Here is a 23,615-nt window from a genome sequence, read left to right on the forward strand (position 1 = left end):
ATGTAAAAATAAATTTATTTGTTTTCTGTAACCGCTTATACTGTTGGGGGTCGCAGGGGCTGGCATTGGGCGAGAGGCAGGGTACACCCTAGACAGGTCACCAGACTATCACAGGGCTGACACATTGAGACAGACAACCATTCACACTCACATTCACACCTACGGACAATTTAGAGTCACCAAATAAGCCGGAGGAAGCTGGAGCACGTGGAGAAAACCCACCCACTTCAAACTCCGCACAGAAGGGCACCCCCACCTTCAGGCCACAATGCTAACCACTGCACCACCGTGCTGCCCTGTAAAAATGAATGTACAGTACAAAATCAAACAACAGAGATCACAGCGTTGCATTTACTCGACATTTATTTGCAATATTAGATTTTACACAATTTTGAATTTACAGGAACAAAACTATCCACGTTTAATTATACACAAATAAAAATAATTTCCACAAGTAAGTTAAAACAAAAAAGTGAGGGACAGTTTATATTCAGGCCAGGATGGAACCAAATGGCACCAGCATATTTCAAAGTGTAATATAATTTAGCAATTTAACCTTTTGTCCTATCAGGATAGTTTGGGTTTGTTTTACAAAGTAATTTTGGCCTCAAATTCAAAACTCGAGTAGCAATAACGTCACAGAAAAGTTAAATGAAATTTTTTTTATTTATTAGACAATATGAAATTTATAATTACTGAACAAATACAAACTGAGGAATAGATTAAAGATAAGGCAAAGTTCACAAAAAGCATGTCCTCTCGGTTTGACGGCGGTGAAAGTGCTTTAGTTGCTCAGACCAAACATTCTTACTGTCCACATCTTTTCGATGTGGGGATGAAAATCTCAAACAACCTCCATGTGCGGGTGTATCCATGACATTCAAGCTTTTTGATTAAAGGTGAAATAAACATTCGGTTATATGCCTTTAATTTGCAGGTAAAATAAATAAGGGAAATTTTGTCATATCTCTAATAACCACGTAAACTTTTGAAACAATCATATGATGAGATTAAGGTTCAAACAGCCACTGAACCATCAACTGACTGCAGACGCTCTGAGGGTGGATTATATGTTTGCTGCAAGATGTTAACATGCAGTGGAAACAATATAAAACACAAAACATTTCAGAGTATATTTGTATGCACTGGATCACTTACAGTGTGTCACCATGGCATATTATCTGACAGTACAATCTAATGTGTTATTGTGAGGAGGAAAAACAAATCCATCACCTACAAAAATACAGTTTTTAACCACTGCAACTTCAGATTGCCTCGGCAACACGTCAACACAATTAAATGACAAACTATTGTTACGCTATTATGAAAGTTACGCTCCATAAAATGTGGCCTGTACAATGCACTTTTGTACATAAAAAGCAGTTCTATGGCCTTGCTCATACAAAGGTTCGTTGTCCCTCACAGGTGACAAGGCAGTGACAGGGGCTGAAATGTTTCAAGCTTCTCGTTGCTCCCAACATTCACTCCCTGGACACAAGACGGCTTATCGTAGGCTAATATAACAGATCGAGGCCCTTTGAGGGAACCCCCAGCAGAAGCTAAAGTCAGTTTAATAAATTACATTCATCATAAAATAGAAGAAAATACATTTTAAAAGTGTTCCTTTCTAATGTTAGACTAGTAAAATATGCAAGTATACTCCTTATATTCCAAACAATAAATGTGTAAGACTTTTCACAACGAATGAGAACAAAAAAATGTGAACAAATCTCTTGGTGGATTGTCTGAATTAATCACACAAAAGTGTACACACGTTTTCATTAAAAAAACAAAAACAAAACATCAGTCACTTGAAAAGACGTCAGAAACATTAAAGGAAAGGTTGATATTTGCACAGAGGGAACTAAAACTTACATAAAAGATGAACGTTAATATATGAGTGAAATCTTTTTAACATCTGCTTGTGTTCTTCTCTTAACTAAACACAATACCCACTCTGTCAGTTTCAAACAATGACGGGTTATTGCATAATATGGTTTCAACCCTACACAACTCAACTCCACCAAACTTCTACCTCCTTAAATTCTACTTTACTAACATAAAGTATTTTACTGAGCATGAAACTAATGGGGTCATATCTTAAAAGTGAAACAAATGAAGCTGGGTATCAGCTCTTATACATGTTGTAGTACACACATACAAATTTGAGCATCAGTGAAACTTAATTGAAAGACTAAACACTAAAGCACTGACGTAGTATTGCAAAACATCTCCTCCTAAATGTGACTTTAGAGTAATTTCTCCACACAAAGCCTTTTAAATATGCACAAACATCCTCATCTGCACAATTCTTCAGGCACTTGTAACATTCAAATACAGTACTGACGACTGACTGTCACATTAAGACTAACAGCTCACACACTACTCATCTCTTATAGGGTTAATACAGGGACTTTACTTTGAATATGAGCGGTAGTAATTACTGAGTTGACTCAGATGGCTGTGGAGGTTCTGCTTAAAAACCAGGAGATGGTTTCACAAAGATATTTTAGATGGGTCTGTAATGTTACGCCAGCCTATAATGCAAATTAGACGGTCTTACAAAAATAAAGACTGGCTTACTTTGAACCCAAAAATCTAGCCATAAGGCTAACTCAGAACTAAGATAGTCCAACGGTAACAATCAGTGACACCCAGGGTGCGTTCAGCCCTGACAAAATGTAGCAAAACGTTTGTTTAAACGTAAATGGTGGAGTGTTGAACACCCTGTTGTGTTAGAAAGGCACACTGCCTTTTAGTGTGGCGGGGTTTCATTCAGTTGAATTCAAAGAGGCTTAATTGGCATGGGAAACATATGTTTATAATCCCAAAGCAAGTGTGAAATATAAACCCAAAAAAAAGTACGGTCAATAAGTAAAGATCTATTTTACTTTAATACACATTGCTGCTGATTGGGTAACACCTCCGACACACTCACCGAATGAGAGAAAACATACCTCGAAGGCTGTTTCACACTGTTTCGGCCAAACATGACATTAAACCTGAAAACCGTAAGAAAAGGGTGCTCTACGGTTTCAGATTTGAGTGTGCCTCTTCTAACCAGTGTTCCCATGGTAACAATCAGTGACACCTGCTGACCAGTGGCATGGAACCAAAAATAGAAATAGAATTTCTACGGATAATCCATAACATTTTAAGAAGTTACTGTATAACTTTAATAGTTCATCAATTTGAGAAATATGGTTATCCTCTTTCATTGAGAAGATTTTTATGTTTTCTTCTCACTTATTCAGACTATGAACAAAACAGAAAACAACAACAAAACTGTGCGACATATATGACACGTATGAGGGGAAAATGGCGGCTGCTGGTCAAAGTTAAAAGACATGAGTCAATACAGCATCAATCAGTGGCACAATCACTTTATCACAATGTAGCATTATCAGGGGAAAAAAAAAACCAAGGCGCGTCCCCTGGACGGTAAAACACCATCATCACTGACATGAGTGAATACAGCATCTGCTGTCACAGCAGGCATTGCGATGTAAGATAACAGGGATGTCTGTAGTAATATTCTACATATTCGCAAATTTGGGTGTATTTTATGAACCTTAAAATACAAGGATATTGTCTACCAGCAGCCCTGATAACCTCCATGCTGCCCCACCGCCTTTACCAGGAAACTGAGGCGCACTGAGCTTCAGAGAGCCGAGGAATGAGAGCAGGTGGGCGGGCAGACAAGTGTCAGATCTGTGCAGAGCAACAGAACAAAAACACAGACACATCACGGACAGTATGATAATAACACAAGTTTCTCTCAGTGGTTTCTGTGACATGAGAGGTACTTTCAAAACTAGAAAAGTAACCCGACGCTGCTGCATGGATTAGTTGTTCATAACTCCCTCACGTATTTTGACATGGACTGATGTGGTTACTTGTTCAGCCATTAGTCCTACTTAAGATACTAAAGAACTATTGCCTCAGTCAGGACCTTTGAATCCACACACTCCTTTGAGTTTGATCTGACTGGTAACAGAGTGTAACAAGTTGGCAACTCTGTCCGATATCAGGCAAGAAGAACTAGAAAACTTTGTGCAAAAGCTGAATTTAGACATATAAAACATGACCGACTGCTTTATCCTAAGTCTATCTTTGTGAAACCGACTCCAGAAGTGAGAACCACTTACAGATACATCAACAAATCAACCATCACTGTGACCAATAATCCAAACAGATGTTTTTTTATGTAATAAAGAGGGGGAGATCTAAATGTTTGAGTTCAAAGTATCTGCAGCAAATGGATTATACAGTATTTCCTCTGAGCAAACATACTCTATATGCAATGCAAAGGCACACCAGGAGGTGGAGCACTGATCCTGTTCTCTGGGGACCACAAGGTAAACAATAAAGATGGACTACCCTCAGAGCATTTTAAAGAAAGCTTGTGTAATTTCTTACAACGTGGAAAGTTAAAATAAGTGTGTATTACTAGGTTGTTTGAAATAATTAAAGCTAGCAATAGATAAACAATCATTCATGTGAAAAACCTTATAGTTTACATAACACATTCAAGAAAGTAAATGTAAGTTGTTGCTTGATATCTTGAGGATACAGTTTTAACAATCTCCATTATAGAACCTCTTTATACCTGGTATTAACATCTCAGATTAGATCTGTCAGCCTTATGTCTTCCTCTTGTAATATGTACAACATTTAAAACCGTCAGTGAACAACAGTTCTATTTGTTAGCTAATATCATAAGGTTACTGTATCTGAACTGCCTGTTTATGTTTAATTTCCATGTGTTTTCTGGTTGGATTTATTCAGAAAAGTTAATCTCTATTTATGAGGATCCTACATGTGAACTGCATTTCAGCTGATTAAGAGGCTAAACGCACCTCTCACCTTGTCAGAACTGGTTAAGGAAATAGAAACCAAGATATTATGCACATTACTAAGGATGCATGTTAATGCAGGTGCAGAGACGCGTGCATACAGTAACCTTCTGTGACTCTTATCTAACAGAATAATCCTAGTAATTGAGCTATGTAATTTATTAGGAGAGATCAAAGTAATGTCAACAACCTCTTCATCAGAGATGTCATCAGCATGCAGCCTGTTGTAGGTTGTGTGCGGTGTTCACAGAATATTTACAGAGCAGTTGTTGGGCGTCTTTAACAGCAGCAACACGGCACTGACTTCTGTGTCTGGTGGTTACTTGAGGATGATCTGTTTCAGGGGCAAAACACAGTCACTTAGTGGTTGCAGACAACAGAGATATACATGGTCCATGTGCGTTTTTGTTACATGACAAAAGTGCTCAGTGTGATGGACATTAAATTGCTAAAATGAAATGAAAGAAATACGTTAAAGAATACTTTACTCACTAATTACTCACCCTGTGTTACTCTGAATTTGTGAAGATGCCTCTAAGACAAATGAAGAATCCCAAAACCGAGAAAATTTGTGATGAATCAGAGGAAAGTGGAATCGAGTTCAACAACAGCAAAACTATATCAAAACATTCGTTTACAAAGTGTCACACAACTCGTGCAGTATAATTAGTACTTCCCGAACACATGCATTTTCACTTAAACCTTACTATGTAAAACTTATTCTTATAAACAGCCTCACACATGGAGGAATAGTCAGCGTGCGCTTGAACTCAAGTCAAAATGAAAATGTTTGGGAGGAACTGAGCACACGACTGGATAAATGAGACTTGGATTGTACTGCACAAGTTGTGTGAGTTTGTAAACAGATGTTTTAATACAGTTTTGCTGCTGTGAAACGCAGAATGTTTACCATTTTTGGATTCTTCGTTCACCAGAGGCAGGCGGAAAAAAGTTTCCTTCATGAATTCAGCGTAACATAGGGTAATTGATATGTCATATTCCTTTAACCCATTAAACTCTTGATTTTGGTCTTAATTTTCCCTTAGGTCTTTAATCTTATTAAGAAAAAAACAAGTCTTCAACAACTTCTTTAAGTTTTTCATGGCTGTACCATTACATCAAATTGAAATACTGTATATTATGGATAACTTTAAACGAATGTTTCTGCCTAAAATAAACAGTATTGTGTAACACTGGATAACTTCACTGCAATTTGAAGTCTTGCGTAACACTCAGCTGCACAATGTGCAATTGTAAAGATGGTCCCATTAGTGAGTAGGCACATTAAGTTAATAAAGTCAAGAGAGTTAACAAAGTAAAGACCAAAAATTTTAAATGGACACCTCTACAATCTCTAGTCTACAAAACCATCACATGTTTCAGTCTGCTCGGCTGACACTACCAAAACAGAGCAGTGTCAGAATCCAATATGACACAGATATAACACATACATCTTAAAGATATGCTATGCAGGATAAGGGGTGGGCGATTTGGTCCTCAAATATCATCACAATATTTCAGGGTGTTTTTGCGATAACGATATTCTTGACAATATGACAAATTAGTAAAAAAACAATCTAAACAAACAACGGCCTAACGACGCCACAGTTTATTCCACACTACTGAAGCTGCTCCTTGTTTTGGAACCACCGTAGAGTCTGTAATAATTTCGCTTTCAGCCATGCTTGTTGTTGCCATGGGTAACAGTATGATGTCAGTATGTCAGCAAGTCAAAATATTGCGAGCATCATGATCCGAATTTTTCATATGATATTAAAAATTACACCGGTAATATCGTGAACAAGATGATATGGCGCACCCCATGTGTTGACTGACACAGAAGTAATCTCTCTCAATCATCACTTAAGACCCTCTACAAGTGGTGGTGTATTTTTCTGCATAGACATTGCCTTCTGTCTGTATTTTCCAATTTTCCACGCTCAGGATGTTTATGGGCGTGTATCCCCACAGCATTCAGGTGAGGTAACATAGCAACCAGGTGTTAGAACATAAGCAGCAGGCATCCAAGAGAAACAGCGTTGAAAAAACGTAAATACAGCGGGGTGAAACATCAAAAGAGAGTGATCTGGGGTTGGCTTCTGCCTTCAGTTTCGCTGGCGAGCATATTTACAGACAGTAACTGTCAATCCTGCATAGTATACCTTTAGCATCGCCACTCCTGAAAGAGGTCTCATTACAGTGTCATGTATAAAAATGAAACCCTAGGACAGTTTCACAGATGATAATAATACAATTATCACATTGATGCAACCAGTATGACATGTACATCAGCTACCGTTGTGTTTGAAGTATTCAGAGAACATTTGAAACTGCATACTGAGAAATGAAACAGACACTGACATGGAACAAAGAAAAAAACATGCAGTAAAGAATAAATGCAACACCATTATTTCCAGATGGAAGACCTTTCTACAGAAGTGATGTCTGTCATCACGGAAATGGGTGAAATGCAGCCTAATTCAACTGAAGGTCTACAGGTGGATGAAGCTCAAAGACAGGCAATGCAAGCAGGGCAATGCTATGCTGATGAAGCAACTCCCCTGGTTTAAAGATGAAGCACTTATTCAGAGCTCAAGGATCTACGACAGAAAGCTTTAAAAAGGAGCAAACCTGATTGGCTGGTGCTGTTGCTGCGTAGGGGACACTTGTGGCAGGAGTAGTTGCTGCAGAGACAGTAGCAGGCGTAGCACTGTACATCATGGGGACTTTTTCAGGAAGGGAACCATGAAAGCAATGAAAAGGGAGGTGGAGCATTATGGTAACCATAGCAATGTTTCTTCTCTCTCTTGCCAGGCAAATACAATATGACACTAGCAGCAAGCCATCATTGGGTTAGACCAGCAGATGGCATGTGATCACACAGCAAAGCGAGACAGCAGGGGAGAACATAAAAGGAGAGCTGATAAGAGATTAAATTAGGAAATCTGTCCATAACTTGACATCCCAAAAGAGACGACATGTACTGCAATAATTCTACAAGACATCAGAGTTTTTTTATCATGTAAAACATTTAGGAAAATAAAAAACATGAAAGGGATGCTGAGCAAATTTCCTAAACCATGCTGCGTGGCAATTCTACCAACAAAATCCACCAAATAGCTCAGATTTGTGTCGTCTGTTTGACCACCTGAAGTGACGTCTGAGAAAGGATTATTGATATATTACAAGTGAGTATTTATCTTAAGACCTCAGTGGATAAAAAACACCCACATAAGCAACACAAACAAAAATATTTACAGAAGAAAATAAATGAATAAATAAAATTATCTGCTCTGATTAGTTTTAAATGTGGCTTTCCCATGCATGCTGGAATAACAAAAACATTAATATGAAAGTTTCACCTGTGTTCTCTATTGATAATGAGACAGTGTATTTAAAAGAATAATAATAATGAAGGGACCTACCAACGCTGTTAGCAGGGGTCATGCAGAAGACAGAACCTGTGGGAAAATCAAACAGAGAGAGACTATTTTAATGTGACTGACACATATTTATATGGTAAACACTGACCTGAGATGAATATGTCTTTAGTGTATTAAGAATACACAAATATGACCTAAGAGTTTGGACAGTAAAGAATTAACAGATGTGCAAATTAAATAAAGTAAATTCTACTGTACATCATAGTTCATAGTGTGTATAATATTTGTCAGCAGTATTTACCCCCAGAAAAAAAGAATTAAGACACATATGAAATTTAAAAACTGTATAAAATGTATGTTTAGCTTTGAGTTCACATTAAAGGGACAGTTCAAAGTCAAAAATACGTATTTTTCCTCTTACCTGTGCTGCTATTTATCAGTCTAGATTGTTTTAGTGTGAGCTGCTGAGTGCTGGAGATATCAGCCATAGAGATGTCGGCCCTCTCTCAACTATAATGGAACTAGATGATACTCAGCTTGTGGTGCTCAATGAGCCAAGAAAATTGATTTTAAAAAACTAAACATCAATGTCTCTTTACAGAAATCATGGCCTGGTTAGGGAAGATAATCCACAGACCTTGTTGTGAACAGTTTCGTGAAGGAACTATTTTTTTTCTACTGAACTATACACACCAACTGCATCACCACACAGAAGGAAGCTAGCTCACTTAGCACACTGAGCTAGCTAACATTACAGCTCAGGCAAGGAGGATGCCATGTGCTGTCTCATACAGGAGCCTCTCCTCCATGAGTAGATGCACGCTTCCTTCTGTGTGGTGATATGGTTGGCAGGTATAGTTTGGTAGAGAGAAACTAGTTCCTACAACTGCTCACAACAAGGTCTGTGGATTATCTTAAATAAGCGGGTCATGATTTTGGGGAAAAAGACATTGCTGTCAAGTTTTTGGTGCAAGCCGAGTACCATCTAGTTCCATTATATTCGAGGCAGACATCTCTATGGCTGATATCTCCAACACTCTACAGCTCACACCACACAATCTAGACTGATAAACAGCACTACAGGTAAGAGAAAAAATATGTATTTTTGATTTTGGGGTGAACTCTTCCTTTAAGTTTAGAAGCTCACCTGTCGGATAAAATGCAGCGGTGGGCTGCTGCAGCTGTGTGTTGGCCAGAGCCTGTTGGTAGTGCAAAAAACTGGGGCTGAGGAGAGAGCTGGCCAAGCTGCTCTTCTCAAAAGCTGGTCTCTTTGGTAGGGGTACACTGTAGGGAAAGGCCTGGAAGGAAACAAGGAGACATGACACACCAAAACTATCTGTTCTTTCAATTCAGACACAATTTGAACACTTAATATTTAGTATTCATTTACAAAAATATGGGAAAACGGCAAACATGGCTACACATTAAGGAGACTATTATCACATAAATCAAGCATGTTTTAGGATACAAGTATGAATGAAACAACCAAATTTTTTTTAAAACATCTATCAAATTATGCACTTAAAGCTACTGATGATGATTGTGTACACAAAGACTATATGAGACTTGAAGAAGCTTTAAACCATAATGACACAAATGAAAAGTTATTACAGTACAATTAATAGCTACAACCAAAGCAAAAGGTGAAAATACCAGGTCTACAGTTGCCTCGAGGGATCGCTTCATTGCTTTGGCAGTCGACTGAGTCTTTTAATAGCAGGCAGAGAGCACATGATGGCAGTGGGCCAATGGGATTCAAGCGTTTAACATACAGGTAACAGCAAGCAGAGGTGCGTCATGGGGGACAGCATTGTGGATAGGTGAGAAGGGGAAAACAAAAACAAAATAATCTGAATGTAGTATACGACATAAAACACAATATGCATGCACAGTGACCAAAATAACTGATTAAAGGACACGCTAACTAAAGCCTCCTTCATTAGTAGGTCAACATGTGCAGGTAATCAGTAGCTTTGGTAACACAGATTTACCACAGTAGGGCACAAGCTTGTATACTTTTTCACATTGTATATTGACCACTAACATTTCTTGATCAGGGTTTGTTAATTGTAATCAAGACACTACCATGATGCAACAGTGCAACTACAGTATGCACCCTATGTATTTTTCTAATACAGACATTGATTTTTACAGGTTTCAGGAATGGATGACAATGTAATGCACATCAAGTACTGAACATTTTTATTGTTAAAACTGGGATAGACAGTTTCATTTAGGCCTTGTTGGGCTGAAATCCCATAATACATTTTGTGTATATTGTGATTCAAGTGGACTAAGCGAAAACTACACTTTTGCACCTCCACTTGGCTCTGTTTTCAGGCTTTAGAAAATCTAGGCCATGTTGGAGACTTTAGCCAATCACAGGTCATTTCAAACAGAGGGCATTCCCATTGGCTGTTCAACAAATGCAGAAGCAGGTGCACATCCCTTCAGTGTCATGATCCTGGGTTTTCTGTATGTAGCCTGTTATCTTGTTTCATGTATTCCTTCATGTTTAGTCCGTTTCCTGTTGTTGTAGGTTCACTCCTCATGTGTCATGTCTGGTTTTACTTTCTGTCTTTGTGTGTTTTATGTTGATGTTCATGTACCTAATGTTAGAGCCTCAAATCACAGCGTGTCCACCGCCTCACCCTTGCCACTACAGACCACCTCACCGAGAAGAGACCAGGCAGCAGCTCTGGAGACTGACATCCAGTCAGTGGCTACAGCAACCTGAATCCAGCCAGCTTGCTGTTACAGCCCTGACCGAATCAGCAAATTTTATGTGGGTGCCGTTACACAGGTTGGACCTGGCGCAGCTGCTGGCCATCAGCCTGCAACACCCAACACTGGGGGTTTGCACTAGCTCAATCTGAGCTGCTACAGCCACCAACTGAAGGTCTGTCTCCCGAGCTGCTGCCTGCTCTCCTGCTCACAGCCGCGGGGAGTGAGGCGGAGGGACCGTGGAGTGGCCAGCTAGCTAATTGTTGCATCATTCGTGGTTTGATAAACAGAGAGAGAGAGAGTGGGGCAGGAAGGCTGAAGTGAATGAGCTGCCTGCAACTTCACAATAAATCAATGTACAGGAAACACTGGGTTACTGTATGAAGGGTGTGCGTATGCCCATGGTTGTCTGGTGGGAGGGGCTTAAAAGAGAGAAAGAAAGGCTGCAGGAGGAGGGTGCCTTTTCAAGATTTCTGCCTCCCCCAGCTTTAAATGAAAAATGACTTTTATGAAAGATAGCCAAAGGCAACATCACAAATCAACAGCTGAAACAACCATGTATGCAATGTCATGAAACACAGAATGTGGAGCTCCATTTACTACATTCACGCCAAGGCTGTTAGTGAAATGGCAGATGCCCCCTCTACTGTGTGTACTATACTGTGCACAACAAAACATACTGCCTCTGTGAGCCTAAAATACAACAAAAATAATATGCAGCCTAAAGATAAGAAACTATAAAATACGATGCACATAAAAAGTGACGTAGATGGTCTAAGGAGTGCAGCGAGGACAAAGAAGCTCATTTTACTGAAGCAAAATGGCACACAGTAAGTGAGAAACCTGAACATGCATTACATTTAAAGCAACTTAGGTAAAGTTAAGTTAATGTTAAAGCCAACAAATGTTTAAGATGCAAACAACGCAAAAAGAAATGGCAGAAATTATGAAGTAAAAAATGTCAGTGCGGTCCAGAATATATAATGACTATGCTCTTTTGTGCAGTTTTCCGTGCAGGCAGTTATCCTAAAGCTGAGCCATTACAATGATTCATACTGTATAGCACATAATAAAACTATTCAACAAGCCTTTTCTCAGTGAACTGCAATATAGTGCTGGTTCTGTCTATGGAGCATCTGGCGCATGTGCCCACATAGAAAATGTACATCTTTTTATTGGGCCTGTTTGAAAGCACAAGCCTTGAAATGTCAGCTCCATTATAAAAACTAATTTATCGCTCTTAATATGATTGACAGGCCTTTTAATGCACGGACTAATCCTTGATAAATCTAATCTCATCGCATCCTTCTTTGTAATGCTTTCTGATGTTATTAAAGGTCTGTTTACATCTGTAGTGTTTGTAAACAGGATTAAAAACAGGCATATGTTCTTAATTATCAATAAAGACAAGGTGCAGATTTTCCTTTTATGACTAAAACTCCTTTTAACTTAATTTAGAAGTTTTCAAACTCTGAGGTGTGTGGCTCCCCAGAAGTGCATGGGATAGTTAAGTGGTTATGAAGTGTGAGATGTTTAGGCAAAGATACTGGGTTCTAAAAACAACAGGAAGTTAGTTATTATGGTCTGGCCTGCTGATTTGCTTACAATTTGAGTCAAAACCGACACTCCTCTAAGTCACAACTTGGCAAAATTCCAAGGACATCATTATCTTTGATGTCCATCATGACTTAGTGTCCATAAATTCCCTAAGAAAACAGAAAAAAGGCGACCAGATAGCTAAGTGGTTAGGGTACATACCACAATGGTGCCAATGCCCTGAGCTGTAAGCCCCTGGTTTGAATCCTGGCTGGCTGGACTGTTTGCTGCAGGCCATTTCCCTACTGTCTTAACCCTCAATTGCTTTACTTTCTCCACTACTACTTCAGGCATAAAATGTCCAAAAACTACTCTAATAAAAGGGGGAAATCAGAGAAAAAAGATACTCACTACAACTCCAGAACCTGCCTGAATATCATCACGTTTTTAAGCTTTCTTTAGTATCAAAGTAATCCACTGATTGCTGTCTGTACATCAGTGGGTGCACAGTAAGCACGTGAAATAGCAGCTTCTTCATCATACTTTTACTGGTGCCAAATTACCAAACTGTAAACAAACATAGGCTAAAAGCACAGGGCTTGAGCTGTAGACCAAAGTGTAACTAATTATACTTCCTGTTTACAAGCAGGGGGGTTGGGAGTGGTGGGTGGTGCGCAGTTGTCTCGTTATTGTCTGAGGGGTGTGACAGTGTCAAACTTTGAAAAGCCTTGGTCTTGGAAATACTAATTTGACCTTAAAGTAGCAGTTTTAACCGAAGATGGAAAACAGGTTCAACAATGAATCCAATCACTGACTTCCTGCTTTGTTGCAGTTTCAAATTATATATCATACAAATATATAGGGCTCCACATTCAGTGATGTCATGGCAAACACAGTTACACCTAAAACCACCGCATTATTGGCAGCATAATGTTTTCTGTGCAAACTAGAAGACTTTTCAGTGGTCAGAAGGATAAAGCTCAGTCTTACCATGGCTGCAGCTGCGGCCTGGGCTGCCACAGCTGTGTGATTGACTTGCTGCTGACTGGATTTGATTTTGGCCTGCAAGTGTGCAGGCGGGTGAAAATACTTGCACTTCTCTCGGGAGCAGCGGCTCTTGATGTAGTCCATGCAAACAGTGACAGTGTTATCTGTGGTGTCAATCATTGGACTGTCACTGGGGTGAGCGAAGCGGCAATCTGTCTCCCCTCTTGCACAGTTTCCCCGCTGAAACTCGCGGCACACCTGAGAGGAGCAAATTAGAGAGAGTGACAGGAATTCAGCTTTTCAGCACGTAGCCAGAATATGTTAACCCACAGAAGTACTGATGTATTTTGTCATGTTAAATCACTCCTTGTGGTGCATGAATACCTCTAGTTTGTCTGTACGCTGCAGCTTCTGTGAGGGAGAAGAAGAAGAAGAAGAGGAGGAAGAGGAGGAGGAGCTCTGGACTGTGACAGGTGGGCTCCCAGTCACAAGAACCTGGGTGCTGGAGAGGTTGTCTGTTGGGATGAGGCTCATTCCATGGCTCAAGGGCGTCATGTATGAACCATAACCAAGACCAGTATTTGTGCTCAGTCCCTGCGTAACAGGAAATGTTGTCTATGAGGGAAAATGTTAAATATTATAAGCGAGACAAGCACCACAACACAATTTGAAGTTTTTCCCTAAAAACTCTGAGGAGCTTACCACAGACTGCAGGCTGGGTGCTGGGATCATGAGCTGCATCTGTTGGGCAAGCACGGCTGCGGCTGTCTTCTGCTGGATGAGGTTGTTGCGCCCGTTTATCTCTAACTGGGTTTTTAAGTGTGAAGGTGGATGAAGGTACTTGCAGTTTTCTCTTGAGCATCGGCCCTGTAATAAAAATAAATAAAAAGTCATGAAGAACGCTCAAGATTTCAATACTCATTTTTACTGAATAGAGCTTGAACATATCATAGTGTAACTCAATGCAACCTCCGTCAGCTGGCAGTTCTGGCTACCAACTCCTGACGGCTAACGTTAGCTAGCTCTCCTCCTGCTGATTTCAATATGTCTGTTGTCCACAGCGTAGCATTATCAGGAAAACAACAGAGTGCGTCTAAGCGGCAACCTTCGGAGCTGAAAAATGAAGCCAACAGAGAAGTGCAAAAAATGCAGTTCCTTAAATGGCCACTTGAGGCTGGCTCCAGAGGCGCCACTCATGTTAAAATGCCCAACATTACAGCAGAAATGTTTATTGCTTGGTACAAAACACGGTTTTGGTCTCTATAGCTAATTTCAACAGTAATGACAACTGTACTAGGGGGAAATTTTTAGATAACTCACTCATTTACATTTCAAATCAGCAGTCCACAAACTAATGGGTGACGTTCCGGTGGCTTTGTCCATTTATTTAAACAGTCTATGGGTGCATCCCCTTTGTCCTTTCATCTCTAAGGCACCATGGGTGAAGATCTCCAAAAATGTTTCTATTGTCCCCGTGATGATGGGACTCGAGCTCAGCTTTTTAGCCTGTGCATAATCAATGTGAGACAACAGAAAAACATCGGCCACTGCCATCTCTAAATGTCATGCCGATAGACTGATGACAATCAATAAGTCGAATAATGGCTGAAACTGATGTTTGGTTGATAAATTATGCACCCCTAATTGTTAGTTATACAGTTATCACAATATTCAATGTTACTGCATATTTTTCTCATACTGTGCAGCCCTATTCCCTATCATTTCATTTTATGGTTGTTCTATATGAATCACCTTTCTACATAAAGAAAAGACCATTTCCCACACTGGCACTGAATGTTAGCTGTGGATGTAGATGATGTGCTATGGAATCACACAATATAAATGTAATAGACAGTTACATAAGGAGAATAAATTACATGAACACACAATGCTTCCTTTAGAACTGTGCTGTAGCTTTTATAAGAGAGACTTTTAGAAAAAGCTGACTGGCTACAAAAGATGTCCCTGAGCTTGCCAGCTGCGGGAATCCAGTATCTCCTTTTAGACTTTAAAATGAGCCTACCAACACAATTTCTGTTAATCAAGCATCTTTATTAGCCTAATGAGAGGTTACCTTCCTCTGCCCTTCGTATTCAAATCCTTCAATTAAGTTCACTAATTTTACCTCATTTGCATCTCTCCCAAGAGATTCATATTAATTATTTTCAGAGAGGGTTTTACTGTCATCAGTGTTTCATTAGTCAGTATAAAGCTTGGAGAAAATGCAGTGCCAATAAAAAGTATTCACCCCCTTTGAAATTTGTAGTGTGTTAACTTTCTAGTTTACAGCTGCTTGAGAGTATGAAATGAAACTATTACACTGACATAAAGGTTTATGCACCACAGCAATGGAGGGCTTAGTCATACCCAAATACGAGGAAACGTATTCACAACTCTTTTGCAGCTTTTCACTTTTTTATAGTTTAGAGGCATTGTTGCCGATCTGTATAAAACAGAGTTGAAATACAATGAGAGCTGGTCACAGGAAGCAACTCGAGTCAGATGTGTGTATCAACAAGACTCTTATCTGCTTTTAATAGAAGTCATGAGATACTAGTTGCAATGGCAAAGCATGTGCACATTCCTCTGCATATTCAAGTTAACTCTGTTTGGAGTAATTGTTGACCGGGTAGAGAACTTTGACAGCAATTGTTTGTCAATAAAATGCCAACAGTGTCAAGCCAAGTAAGTATTTGTCTGAGTGTGAAGCTAATAAGTTAGTACCAGCTGACATTACACCAGCAGCCATATTGGTAACAGACATCTGATGACTCCTCAGACAAAAGCCTATTCACAAAGATGAGCCGTGACATCATCACATGACTGCAACAACTGCTAGCTGACCTCTTAGCTAACATTTTTCTTACAGGAAAGTGTTTATGAATATTTAATATGTTGCTGGGTTTTATCCTCTCTGCTTGGCCATTTTATTTTTCTAAACTTTATTTTATCCCCTGCTGATTTTATGATCCCTCTATTGTTTGAATTTTATTTTATTGTTGTTTTATTGTTCTTTGGGTTTTTATCTGCTGTGTTTTATTACTGAAAAGCACTTGGTAACTTTGTATTAGTATTTTATTTCCATCCTCACTACAGGCTGTAATTCTAGGTTAAAATACAATGAAACTAGGCTTGATGTTAACTTTATTCAGTCACTTAGTGCCAACATGGATTCAGCATCTTCTGTGTGTAACTGTTGTATTCTTATTCTTCTACTGTTCATTTACAAACATACGCCACATTTTAGTCTGTAGAAATATCTCTCATTACATACTTCTAAGTACAGTATGAGGCATGTTTAGGCATGTTATCAAAGCAGCACATGGTCCAACTAAGCAGTAACATATTGCTGATAAACAAACTTCCATTTTTTAACAACCATTTCTTGTCATTTATCAGGTGACATATACACTGATAACGACATATCTGCAATAAGCTTTTAATGCTTTAAAAGTATTTTGAGAGCCTTAAATTATGGCTAAACTTATTTCTAAGATCCCATTACTGCTTTTTAATCTGTTGTCTACTTCATTCAATTTCTCTTAACTTCCCATTTATTACTTTGACTTTGATTTTTATCATGCTAGTTGTTGGTTTTATACTATTTCTAGTCTCTCTAATTATAATTTTACTGTTTTACATTATGAATTTATGCCTTTTATGCACCTTTATTGCTTTAATCATGTGTACCTTGAGGCAGATCCTAACGTATCTGCCTCTCCTGGAAAACACTTTGGGTCACACCCATTGTTTTTGAATGTGCTATATAAATAAACTGACTTGATTTATATCAAACTTAATCAAAACGGTAAAAGCAACTTACTTATTCAAAATAACTTGTAGCCAACTGTATTTACTCCTCCTTGACAATCTGTTTAACAAGATGAATCAACTCATGTTGTTTTTAGATAAAGGAATATGGTAACTACTTTGCGTTGAAGCCTTTAGTCCAGGCCCCTGTCCGCAGGGGCACAGACCAGGCCCTCTGTCTGGACAAGCTGTGTATAAACTGCCTACAGTAAGGAGATAAGACGATGACTCAACATGAGAATAATCCTGGGGGCAAAGCTGCATTGTGTGGCGATAGTGACTGTGAGAGTGGATTAAGACAGCCTTGGTCTCATTCAGGGCAACTGAGCAAACGGGAGAATAAACTGGCTGTAATCCAAATGGCTGACAGAGTTTTTTATAATCTACATTAGATAAGTGATGAGAGTAACATCTGACAGGTGTTTACTGTATTTTTGGAAATGTGTGGTATGGTGTCACAAACACTGCAGCAACACACGATGCAAGATAAAGGTCTGAGACTGCTGTTTTGCTCTGGGGTTTGATATATTTCTGCAAAAAGCTAGATGTGAGAGCATTTTAATTTAGGAGAGGGGTTAACTTGAGATTTAACCATTAGGTGGGGTTTAAACTGACAGTAGTTGTTCCCTCCTCTATTATCAACACTCAGAAAAGAGGAAGGGAAGGAAGAAAAAAAGAGTCTTGTTTGTATCCTGTTTTTTGAATACTCTACAGTATGTTTGAATCTTAAAAACTATGAATTAGGGTGGGTGGTAGCAAGATATCACAGCATACTGGGGTATTTATAAATGCAGAAGGTATGATTTGCAATACTGTCAAAAATACAGATGCTCCTCTTTCTATTAGACTGATACAGAGATGCTGTATTGAGGCAATGTATTGTAATGCACAACACACATCAGCAGAGGTCAGTCTCTACCGGTGGAACAGGCAGCTGAGTGGAGAAAGATGGCCACTGCAAGTGGTGGGGATAACGTTACAGGACTAGTGAAAAAGAAAAATGCCTCTGCAATTGTTCGCAAGTATTGCCAATTATAACTTTATCTTGAGATGGCACCTTCCAACATTAAGCAGTTTATTAGCCACGTGATTTAATTCTACACATCACCTCTGTTTAGCCCACTGATGTCTTGGTATCCGCCACGTCAGCAAGTGTCATTGGCTCCTCCAACAAGAAGGGTGCTTTTTTCCTATCTATTCTTTATTCTAAAGCCTAAAGTATTCAAACCCAGCAAGGCTTGTCAAGGTAGGCTAATTGCATATTAGGCTAAACAATGACATATGCTACATGACTTCTAATAACAGTAGCTCACGAGTACTTTTTTTTAAAATCCATAAATAACATCATATAAGGCATTCCCCATATTTTAACATAATACCTTGACACGTGATGCCAAGATGGCGCCTAGTCATTCCAATGGAGTTGCTCACCTGGTGCATACACCATAAAGTTTTTAGCTCCTGGGTTTATTGCCGTGGTATGTGGCCCACTGAATATGTGCAGTAGTGTTTCTCCTGCTGGCCCCGCCTGCGAGTTCCTACTTGGCCCATAACCATTACATTGTGATGATGTCATAGATTTTTAAAACACTTTTCTCAGCTCCAGAAGAGGTTTGCAAATATAAAACCTCCATGGATCTTAAGTTCATAGCAGAAAGAGTCATAATTGACCTCCTTTGCAGTTTGAGGTGTCCTGTCAACAGTTTTATTGAGGTCACTTTAATAATGGAGGCCTATGGTTGCAAAGCTGAGCAGCGTTTCTGGGGGCCTGGTATACCCCAATTAAATGTGTGCAAGGTGCAAAGGTATGAAAAATCGATAGCGCCCAAGAATAATATCAAGACATGATTTTCCAAACTCACACCCCAACCCATGTCCTGATTTTTTCACTGGTTAGCTCAGCAGACCTGCAGGTTTAACTGTATTTAATGGGACACTAGCTTGCGTCCCCAAAAGCACTTTGAGTAATCCCAAAAAATTTAAAACTTATCAAGACAAACAAAAAGGTTGTATACTTACTAAATTACTACAACTAAAAATGTTTTAGTTGTCCATAAATGCATATAAGAGGTTAAGGTGTCACACATATACCACATGGGCAGTATTTCTTACCTTCAGTGAGTCAAAGCAGGCAACAACTCTCCCATTGTCAACCTGGCAGCTCTTGGGTGGATGCGCAAATTTGCATTCCTCATCACTACGAGAACAGTTTCCTCTCTGAAACTGTCGACACACTTCCAGAGTCAGCCATTTTGTGTCTCTTACTGAAGAAATGTTCAACGCCATGTCCAAAGGTTATAATCATAAACTTAATTTTTCAATCAATCTCAGTGTGCTTCATAGACCAAAAGCTGTGGGTTGGCTCTATGTGCAAAGTCCGCTTTCACAACAACCTAGTGAGTGCGCCATCAGCTGGAGCAGACAGATCAGATGGCTGGTCAATCACTGAGAAATCACCCATCAAAAGGAAGTGTATTATCCACAAATGAGGGTGCCTATAAATATCAGACTTTAGTCATAAATTCTCAGGTCATTATTCTCTGTCCTCTTATATTATGGCTCTATTTTGGCATTTTTTAGGTGCTGACTTTGTGCAGAGAGGTGGCAAAGGGCTTGCAGCTGAGGTATCCTGTGTTGGTGCTTGAGTCTGGCCTTAAAGAAAGCATAGGCTGGAAATGTAGACAGACCAAGACGGGGATATCTTCTCAAAGGCACTTTTTGATGGTGATCTGAAAGACAAAAAAAAAAACATATATCACTGATATTGTAACCAAACAAACAACATTGTCATCACATGTACTTTCTTCTATTCACTAGAGGCTGTTCATTCCCCAGAGTCATCTGTTCATTAGCAGTTTACTGCAGAAAGCAGATTAGGTCAAACAATAACAAATGTGATGTTTTGTAATTAGTCCAGTTATATTTAGTCATGTTAGACTTACAAGAAACTAATTGTTTGACATTTTTTTAAAGGGAAAGTCCAGTCTTCTCTGGTTCCAGCTTCATAAATGTGAGCATTTGTTGCTTCTGTCTCTGTTATGCCACTATAAACTGTACGTCTGGGTTTTGAACTGTTGGTTGCAAAAATCACAATATCTGAAGACGACACGTTGAACTCTGGTAAGGTGTGTTTTCCCTACTTTTTGACATTTTGTTAACTTAATAATTAACTAATTAATTAAGTAAATAATCAACAATGAAAATAAATGTTAGTTGCAGCTCTTAATAGATCAGACCTGGCAAGCAAAACACTGACAGACACTGAAATTGAGTGCTTTTCAAGACCTTTTCAAGATAAATTTTTAACCAAATTTTAAACAGATATTTGGACAAATCATCTTTCTTTCTTATTTAAGCGTTGAAGGTAAGTATAAAGGCAAGTAGTACAAGTATGCGGTCACGTGCAGAGGTAGGTTTTATCTAGGAATATGGTTATTAAAGTGGGTTAGCTAAACCTACATTTTGCCAACAGATAAAAAGTATAATGTTAAAAAAGACGGTATTAAGTTCAGTGGCTGGTTTAAATATTTGTAACATCAGAAATGTGGACTTTTACGCAGATGAGCTTGACTGATTTTTACAAATTAAAACTTAAAAGGTGGATAAATAAAATTACATAACATGTCTGTGGCAATTACCTCACAATTTCAAATTTAAGATTATTTAATGACTTTTAATACCTAAAATTTATAAAACTGACATTTCCAGGACCTGCACACACCCTGCACTATTATACTTTGTACAACAATCTACTAAACTAGCAGTCAGCATCTTGCAGGTTAGGCTGCGCACAGACTGACAACAGCACTGCGTCAAAACTCTCCTCATTCATCTCAGTGAGGCCTCTGTGTTTCATAGCAGGGGACACAAGCCACAGGGCTCCAGAAAAAAAAGAAGCATTGATTAGAAACAAGGAAGTCCCCCCTCACCCAAACTGGTTGTATATATGAAATACTGCAGGCTATATGTCAGTAGGTCAGACACTGAAGCTCTAAACTACTCCACAATATTCATAATTGATCAGCAGAGCATTGATTATACAGCCTGATAAACTACTGTGTTTCTCATGAAAGGAATTATGAACATGCAGCAGCAAAGTCTGTCAGTTATTATTTTGTTTTTTGTGATTTTGAGGTTCACTATATAATAACTCCTCATCATGTTGATCTCTCTCTCTCTGTTTTTCTGCCCTGTGCACACACAAATCTCAAGATAAAGATCTAAATGATTTCTCAGCCAAATGTTAGATGTAGCTAGTTAGCAGAGAAGACAAGCTCATTATTTTTGACGGACCATTCCACTTTTCAGAAATGATGTGACGGTTTTTGGGCATCTGATATTACGTCTACACATTTTATTTGATTTCTCCAGACTGTGCCTCTTCAATAAAAACATAAGCATGTTTCAAACAGAGAGACACATTTGTTGTGCTAGCTTGGGGTTTGTAGCTGGGTGGTGTCATGGCAGTCTATCAGTCAATAACAGTACAAGAACATTTCCAAAGCTCAAATCCATAGAGCCATTAAATGCATGTTAAACTACGTTTGTAACAAATTTTGTTGATCAGTACAGACAAAAACAGACCAGTTAAAACTAAATTTCATCTGAATCACAAGTGTATTCTGTGCTGCCTCTCTGCTCACTGTAACCTATTTTCCATTACACTGTTACCCTCTATTTGCTTATACTGCAGGACAACATGAACACTCTGTGCCAAAATTGCAACTGCCAGATATGCTGACTCTTGGCCCTCCAAATACAGAATACATGTGAAGCAAGACAAAGCTTAAACACACATCACGTTGGAAGTCAAAAACAGGACGGGATAGTCCAGCATACTAAAAACAAAACACACAGGAAGTTGCTGAGCAGGCAGAAAAGGTGGTTAACTTGTGCGCTGAATAAATGTGTACAAGAGTTGAGAGGTCTGTCCACTGAGAGCAAGTAACATGATCTACAAATGTACAAAGACTCAAAAGGCACAGATTCATAATAAACTGTTGTTAAGCCAGAGCTTCTGCTATAACTGCCGCTCAGCTTTACTGCATGCTATCCCACAGCATACTGCAGCAAATTCCTTTGGGCGCAAGTCAGGAAACAGAGCAAGAACACCTACCTCTCTCACTTCATGTAGCACTGAAGAACTTCAGTTCCCGACCAAGATTCTACACTAGAGCTACTTTTGAGCAGCTAACTTGTTAATATAACGACCACAGCAGCAGCTCTTATCCAGCTCTCTGTCCCACCGATTCAGTGACCAAAGATTTTCTCTTCACAACAGTAAAAACAGATTGCCTGTCCAACTCTGGCTGAAACATTTCCAGCCACCCCCTCTTCCTGCCTGGGTGCCGGCCCCCAGGAAGACCCTCCCAGTCAGAAATCAGCCAATGGAAAGCCAGGAGCTGAGGCACAGTGTGTGCACATCTCGGAGCAAGACACTGCCGACTCTTCAGCTGTTAGTAAACCTTATTATTAAAGAGGAGACTGAATTCAACATCTGATCTTGCCTTACTGCAACGAAGAGCAAGTATAAACTTAAGAAATCATATTCCTTCTAACACTCGACACAGCTTTTGTCCACTGAAACTACATACAGAATATATAGCACATAAATGTATGCCCTAACACAGTGCTTTGTAAGTAAGTTAGTAAGATTTCTGTAAATATAGACCAATGTAATAGTCTCCCTTTAGCATTATTTGCAGATCTGTCATAGTCTCAGTAAGTGTCTAATTCAATTTATTATTATTAAGTCCTTAATAAGCCAGCTTGGTTTTAATATTGACATCAGAGAGCTTTTTTCTTAAGGAGTGTACAGTCTTGCACCATCAAATTTACTGTTGTACCATCACTTCACTTCTAAAATAATAATAATATTAATAATAATAGTGATGCTTTTTATTTATAGGTACCTTTCAAAGCACTCAAGGACACCTTACAAGACACAGTTAAAAAAACAAGCACCAATGTATCCATAGATCATAAAATCAAACAACTCCATAATATACAATAAAAGTAATTAAAATGAATTGAAAGAAATAAAAAAAAATGGGTATAAAGTCATGATTATAAAATCATCATCAGTGCAAGTCTTAATACGTGTGTCACCATTAAATCAGACCATATATGCCAGCTTGAAAAGGTGTGTTTTCAGACAGGATTTGGAGGTGTTAAGGGAGTCAATATAACGAATGTCGTGGGAGAGAGAGTTCCAGAGGCGGGGGTCAGAACGGCTGAAGGCTCTAGCACCCATGGTAGTCAAGTGGGCAGATGGTGATGTGAGTTGGATTGCAGAAGAAGCATCTAAGAGTACGGGAGG

At 39.0% G+C, this 23,615-nt stretch overlaps 1 protein-coding gene across 9 annotated transcripts; it reads right to left on the reverse strand.

Moving 5' to 3' along the window:
• Positions 1-345: 345 nt before the first annotated feature.
• LOC117251178 (muscleblind-like protein 2a) lies at positions 346-22,638 on the reverse strand. Of its 9 annotated transcripts, none has more exons than XM_078174519.1 (10): positions 22,413-22,638; positions 19,409-20,025; positions 14,189-14,353; positions 13,871-14,080; positions 13,490-13,744; positions 9,893-9,946; positions 9,387-9,537; positions 8,282-8,317; positions 7,488-7,687; positions 346-5,190 (listed from the first exon to the last, which is right to left on the reverse strand). In XM_078174519.1, the coding sequence occupies exons 2-10, from the start codon at positions 19,580-19,582 to the stop codon at positions 5,176-5,178; spliced, it is 1,260 nt and encodes a 419-aa protein (XP_078030645.1). In that variant the 5' UTR covers positions 19,583-20,025; positions 22,413-22,638; the 3' UTR covers positions 346-5,175. The 9 variants fall into 9 exon arrangements, with proteins under 9 accessions (XP_078030645.1, XP_078030644.1, XP_078030651.1 ...); XM_078174518.1 differs by having other exon boundaries at positions 13,871-14,101; positions 22,413-22,637; XM_078174525.1 differs by having other exon boundaries at positions 7,488-7,540; positions 13,871-14,101; positions 22,413-22,635.
• Between the last annotated feature and the right edge of the window lie 977 nt (positions 22,639-23,615).

Source organism: Epinephelus lanceolatus, chromosome 14, assembly GCF_041903045.1.
Source record: "Epinephelus lanceolatus isolate andai-2023 chromosome 14, ASM4190304v1, whole genome shotgun sequence".
Lineage (NCBI taxonomy): Eukaryota > Metazoa > Chordata > Actinopteri > Perciformes > Serranidae > Epinephelus > Epinephelus lanceolatus.

Excerpts from the sequence above, each read along its gene's own strand:
- LOC117251178 (XM_078174518.1), bottom strand. The coding sequence starts at position 19,582 with ATGGCGTTGAACATTTCTTCAGTAAGAGACACAAAATGGCTGACTCTG. Across the intron at positions 9,947-13,489 it reads AGGCCGCAGCTGCAGCCATG|ACTCAGTCGACTGCCAAAGC; the intron begins GTAAGACTGAGC and ends TGCTATTAAAAG. Across the intron at positions 9,538-9,892 it reads TCGAGGCAACTGTAGACCTG|GCCTTTCCCTACAGTGTACC; the intron begins GTATTTTCACCT and ends GTTTCCTTCCAG.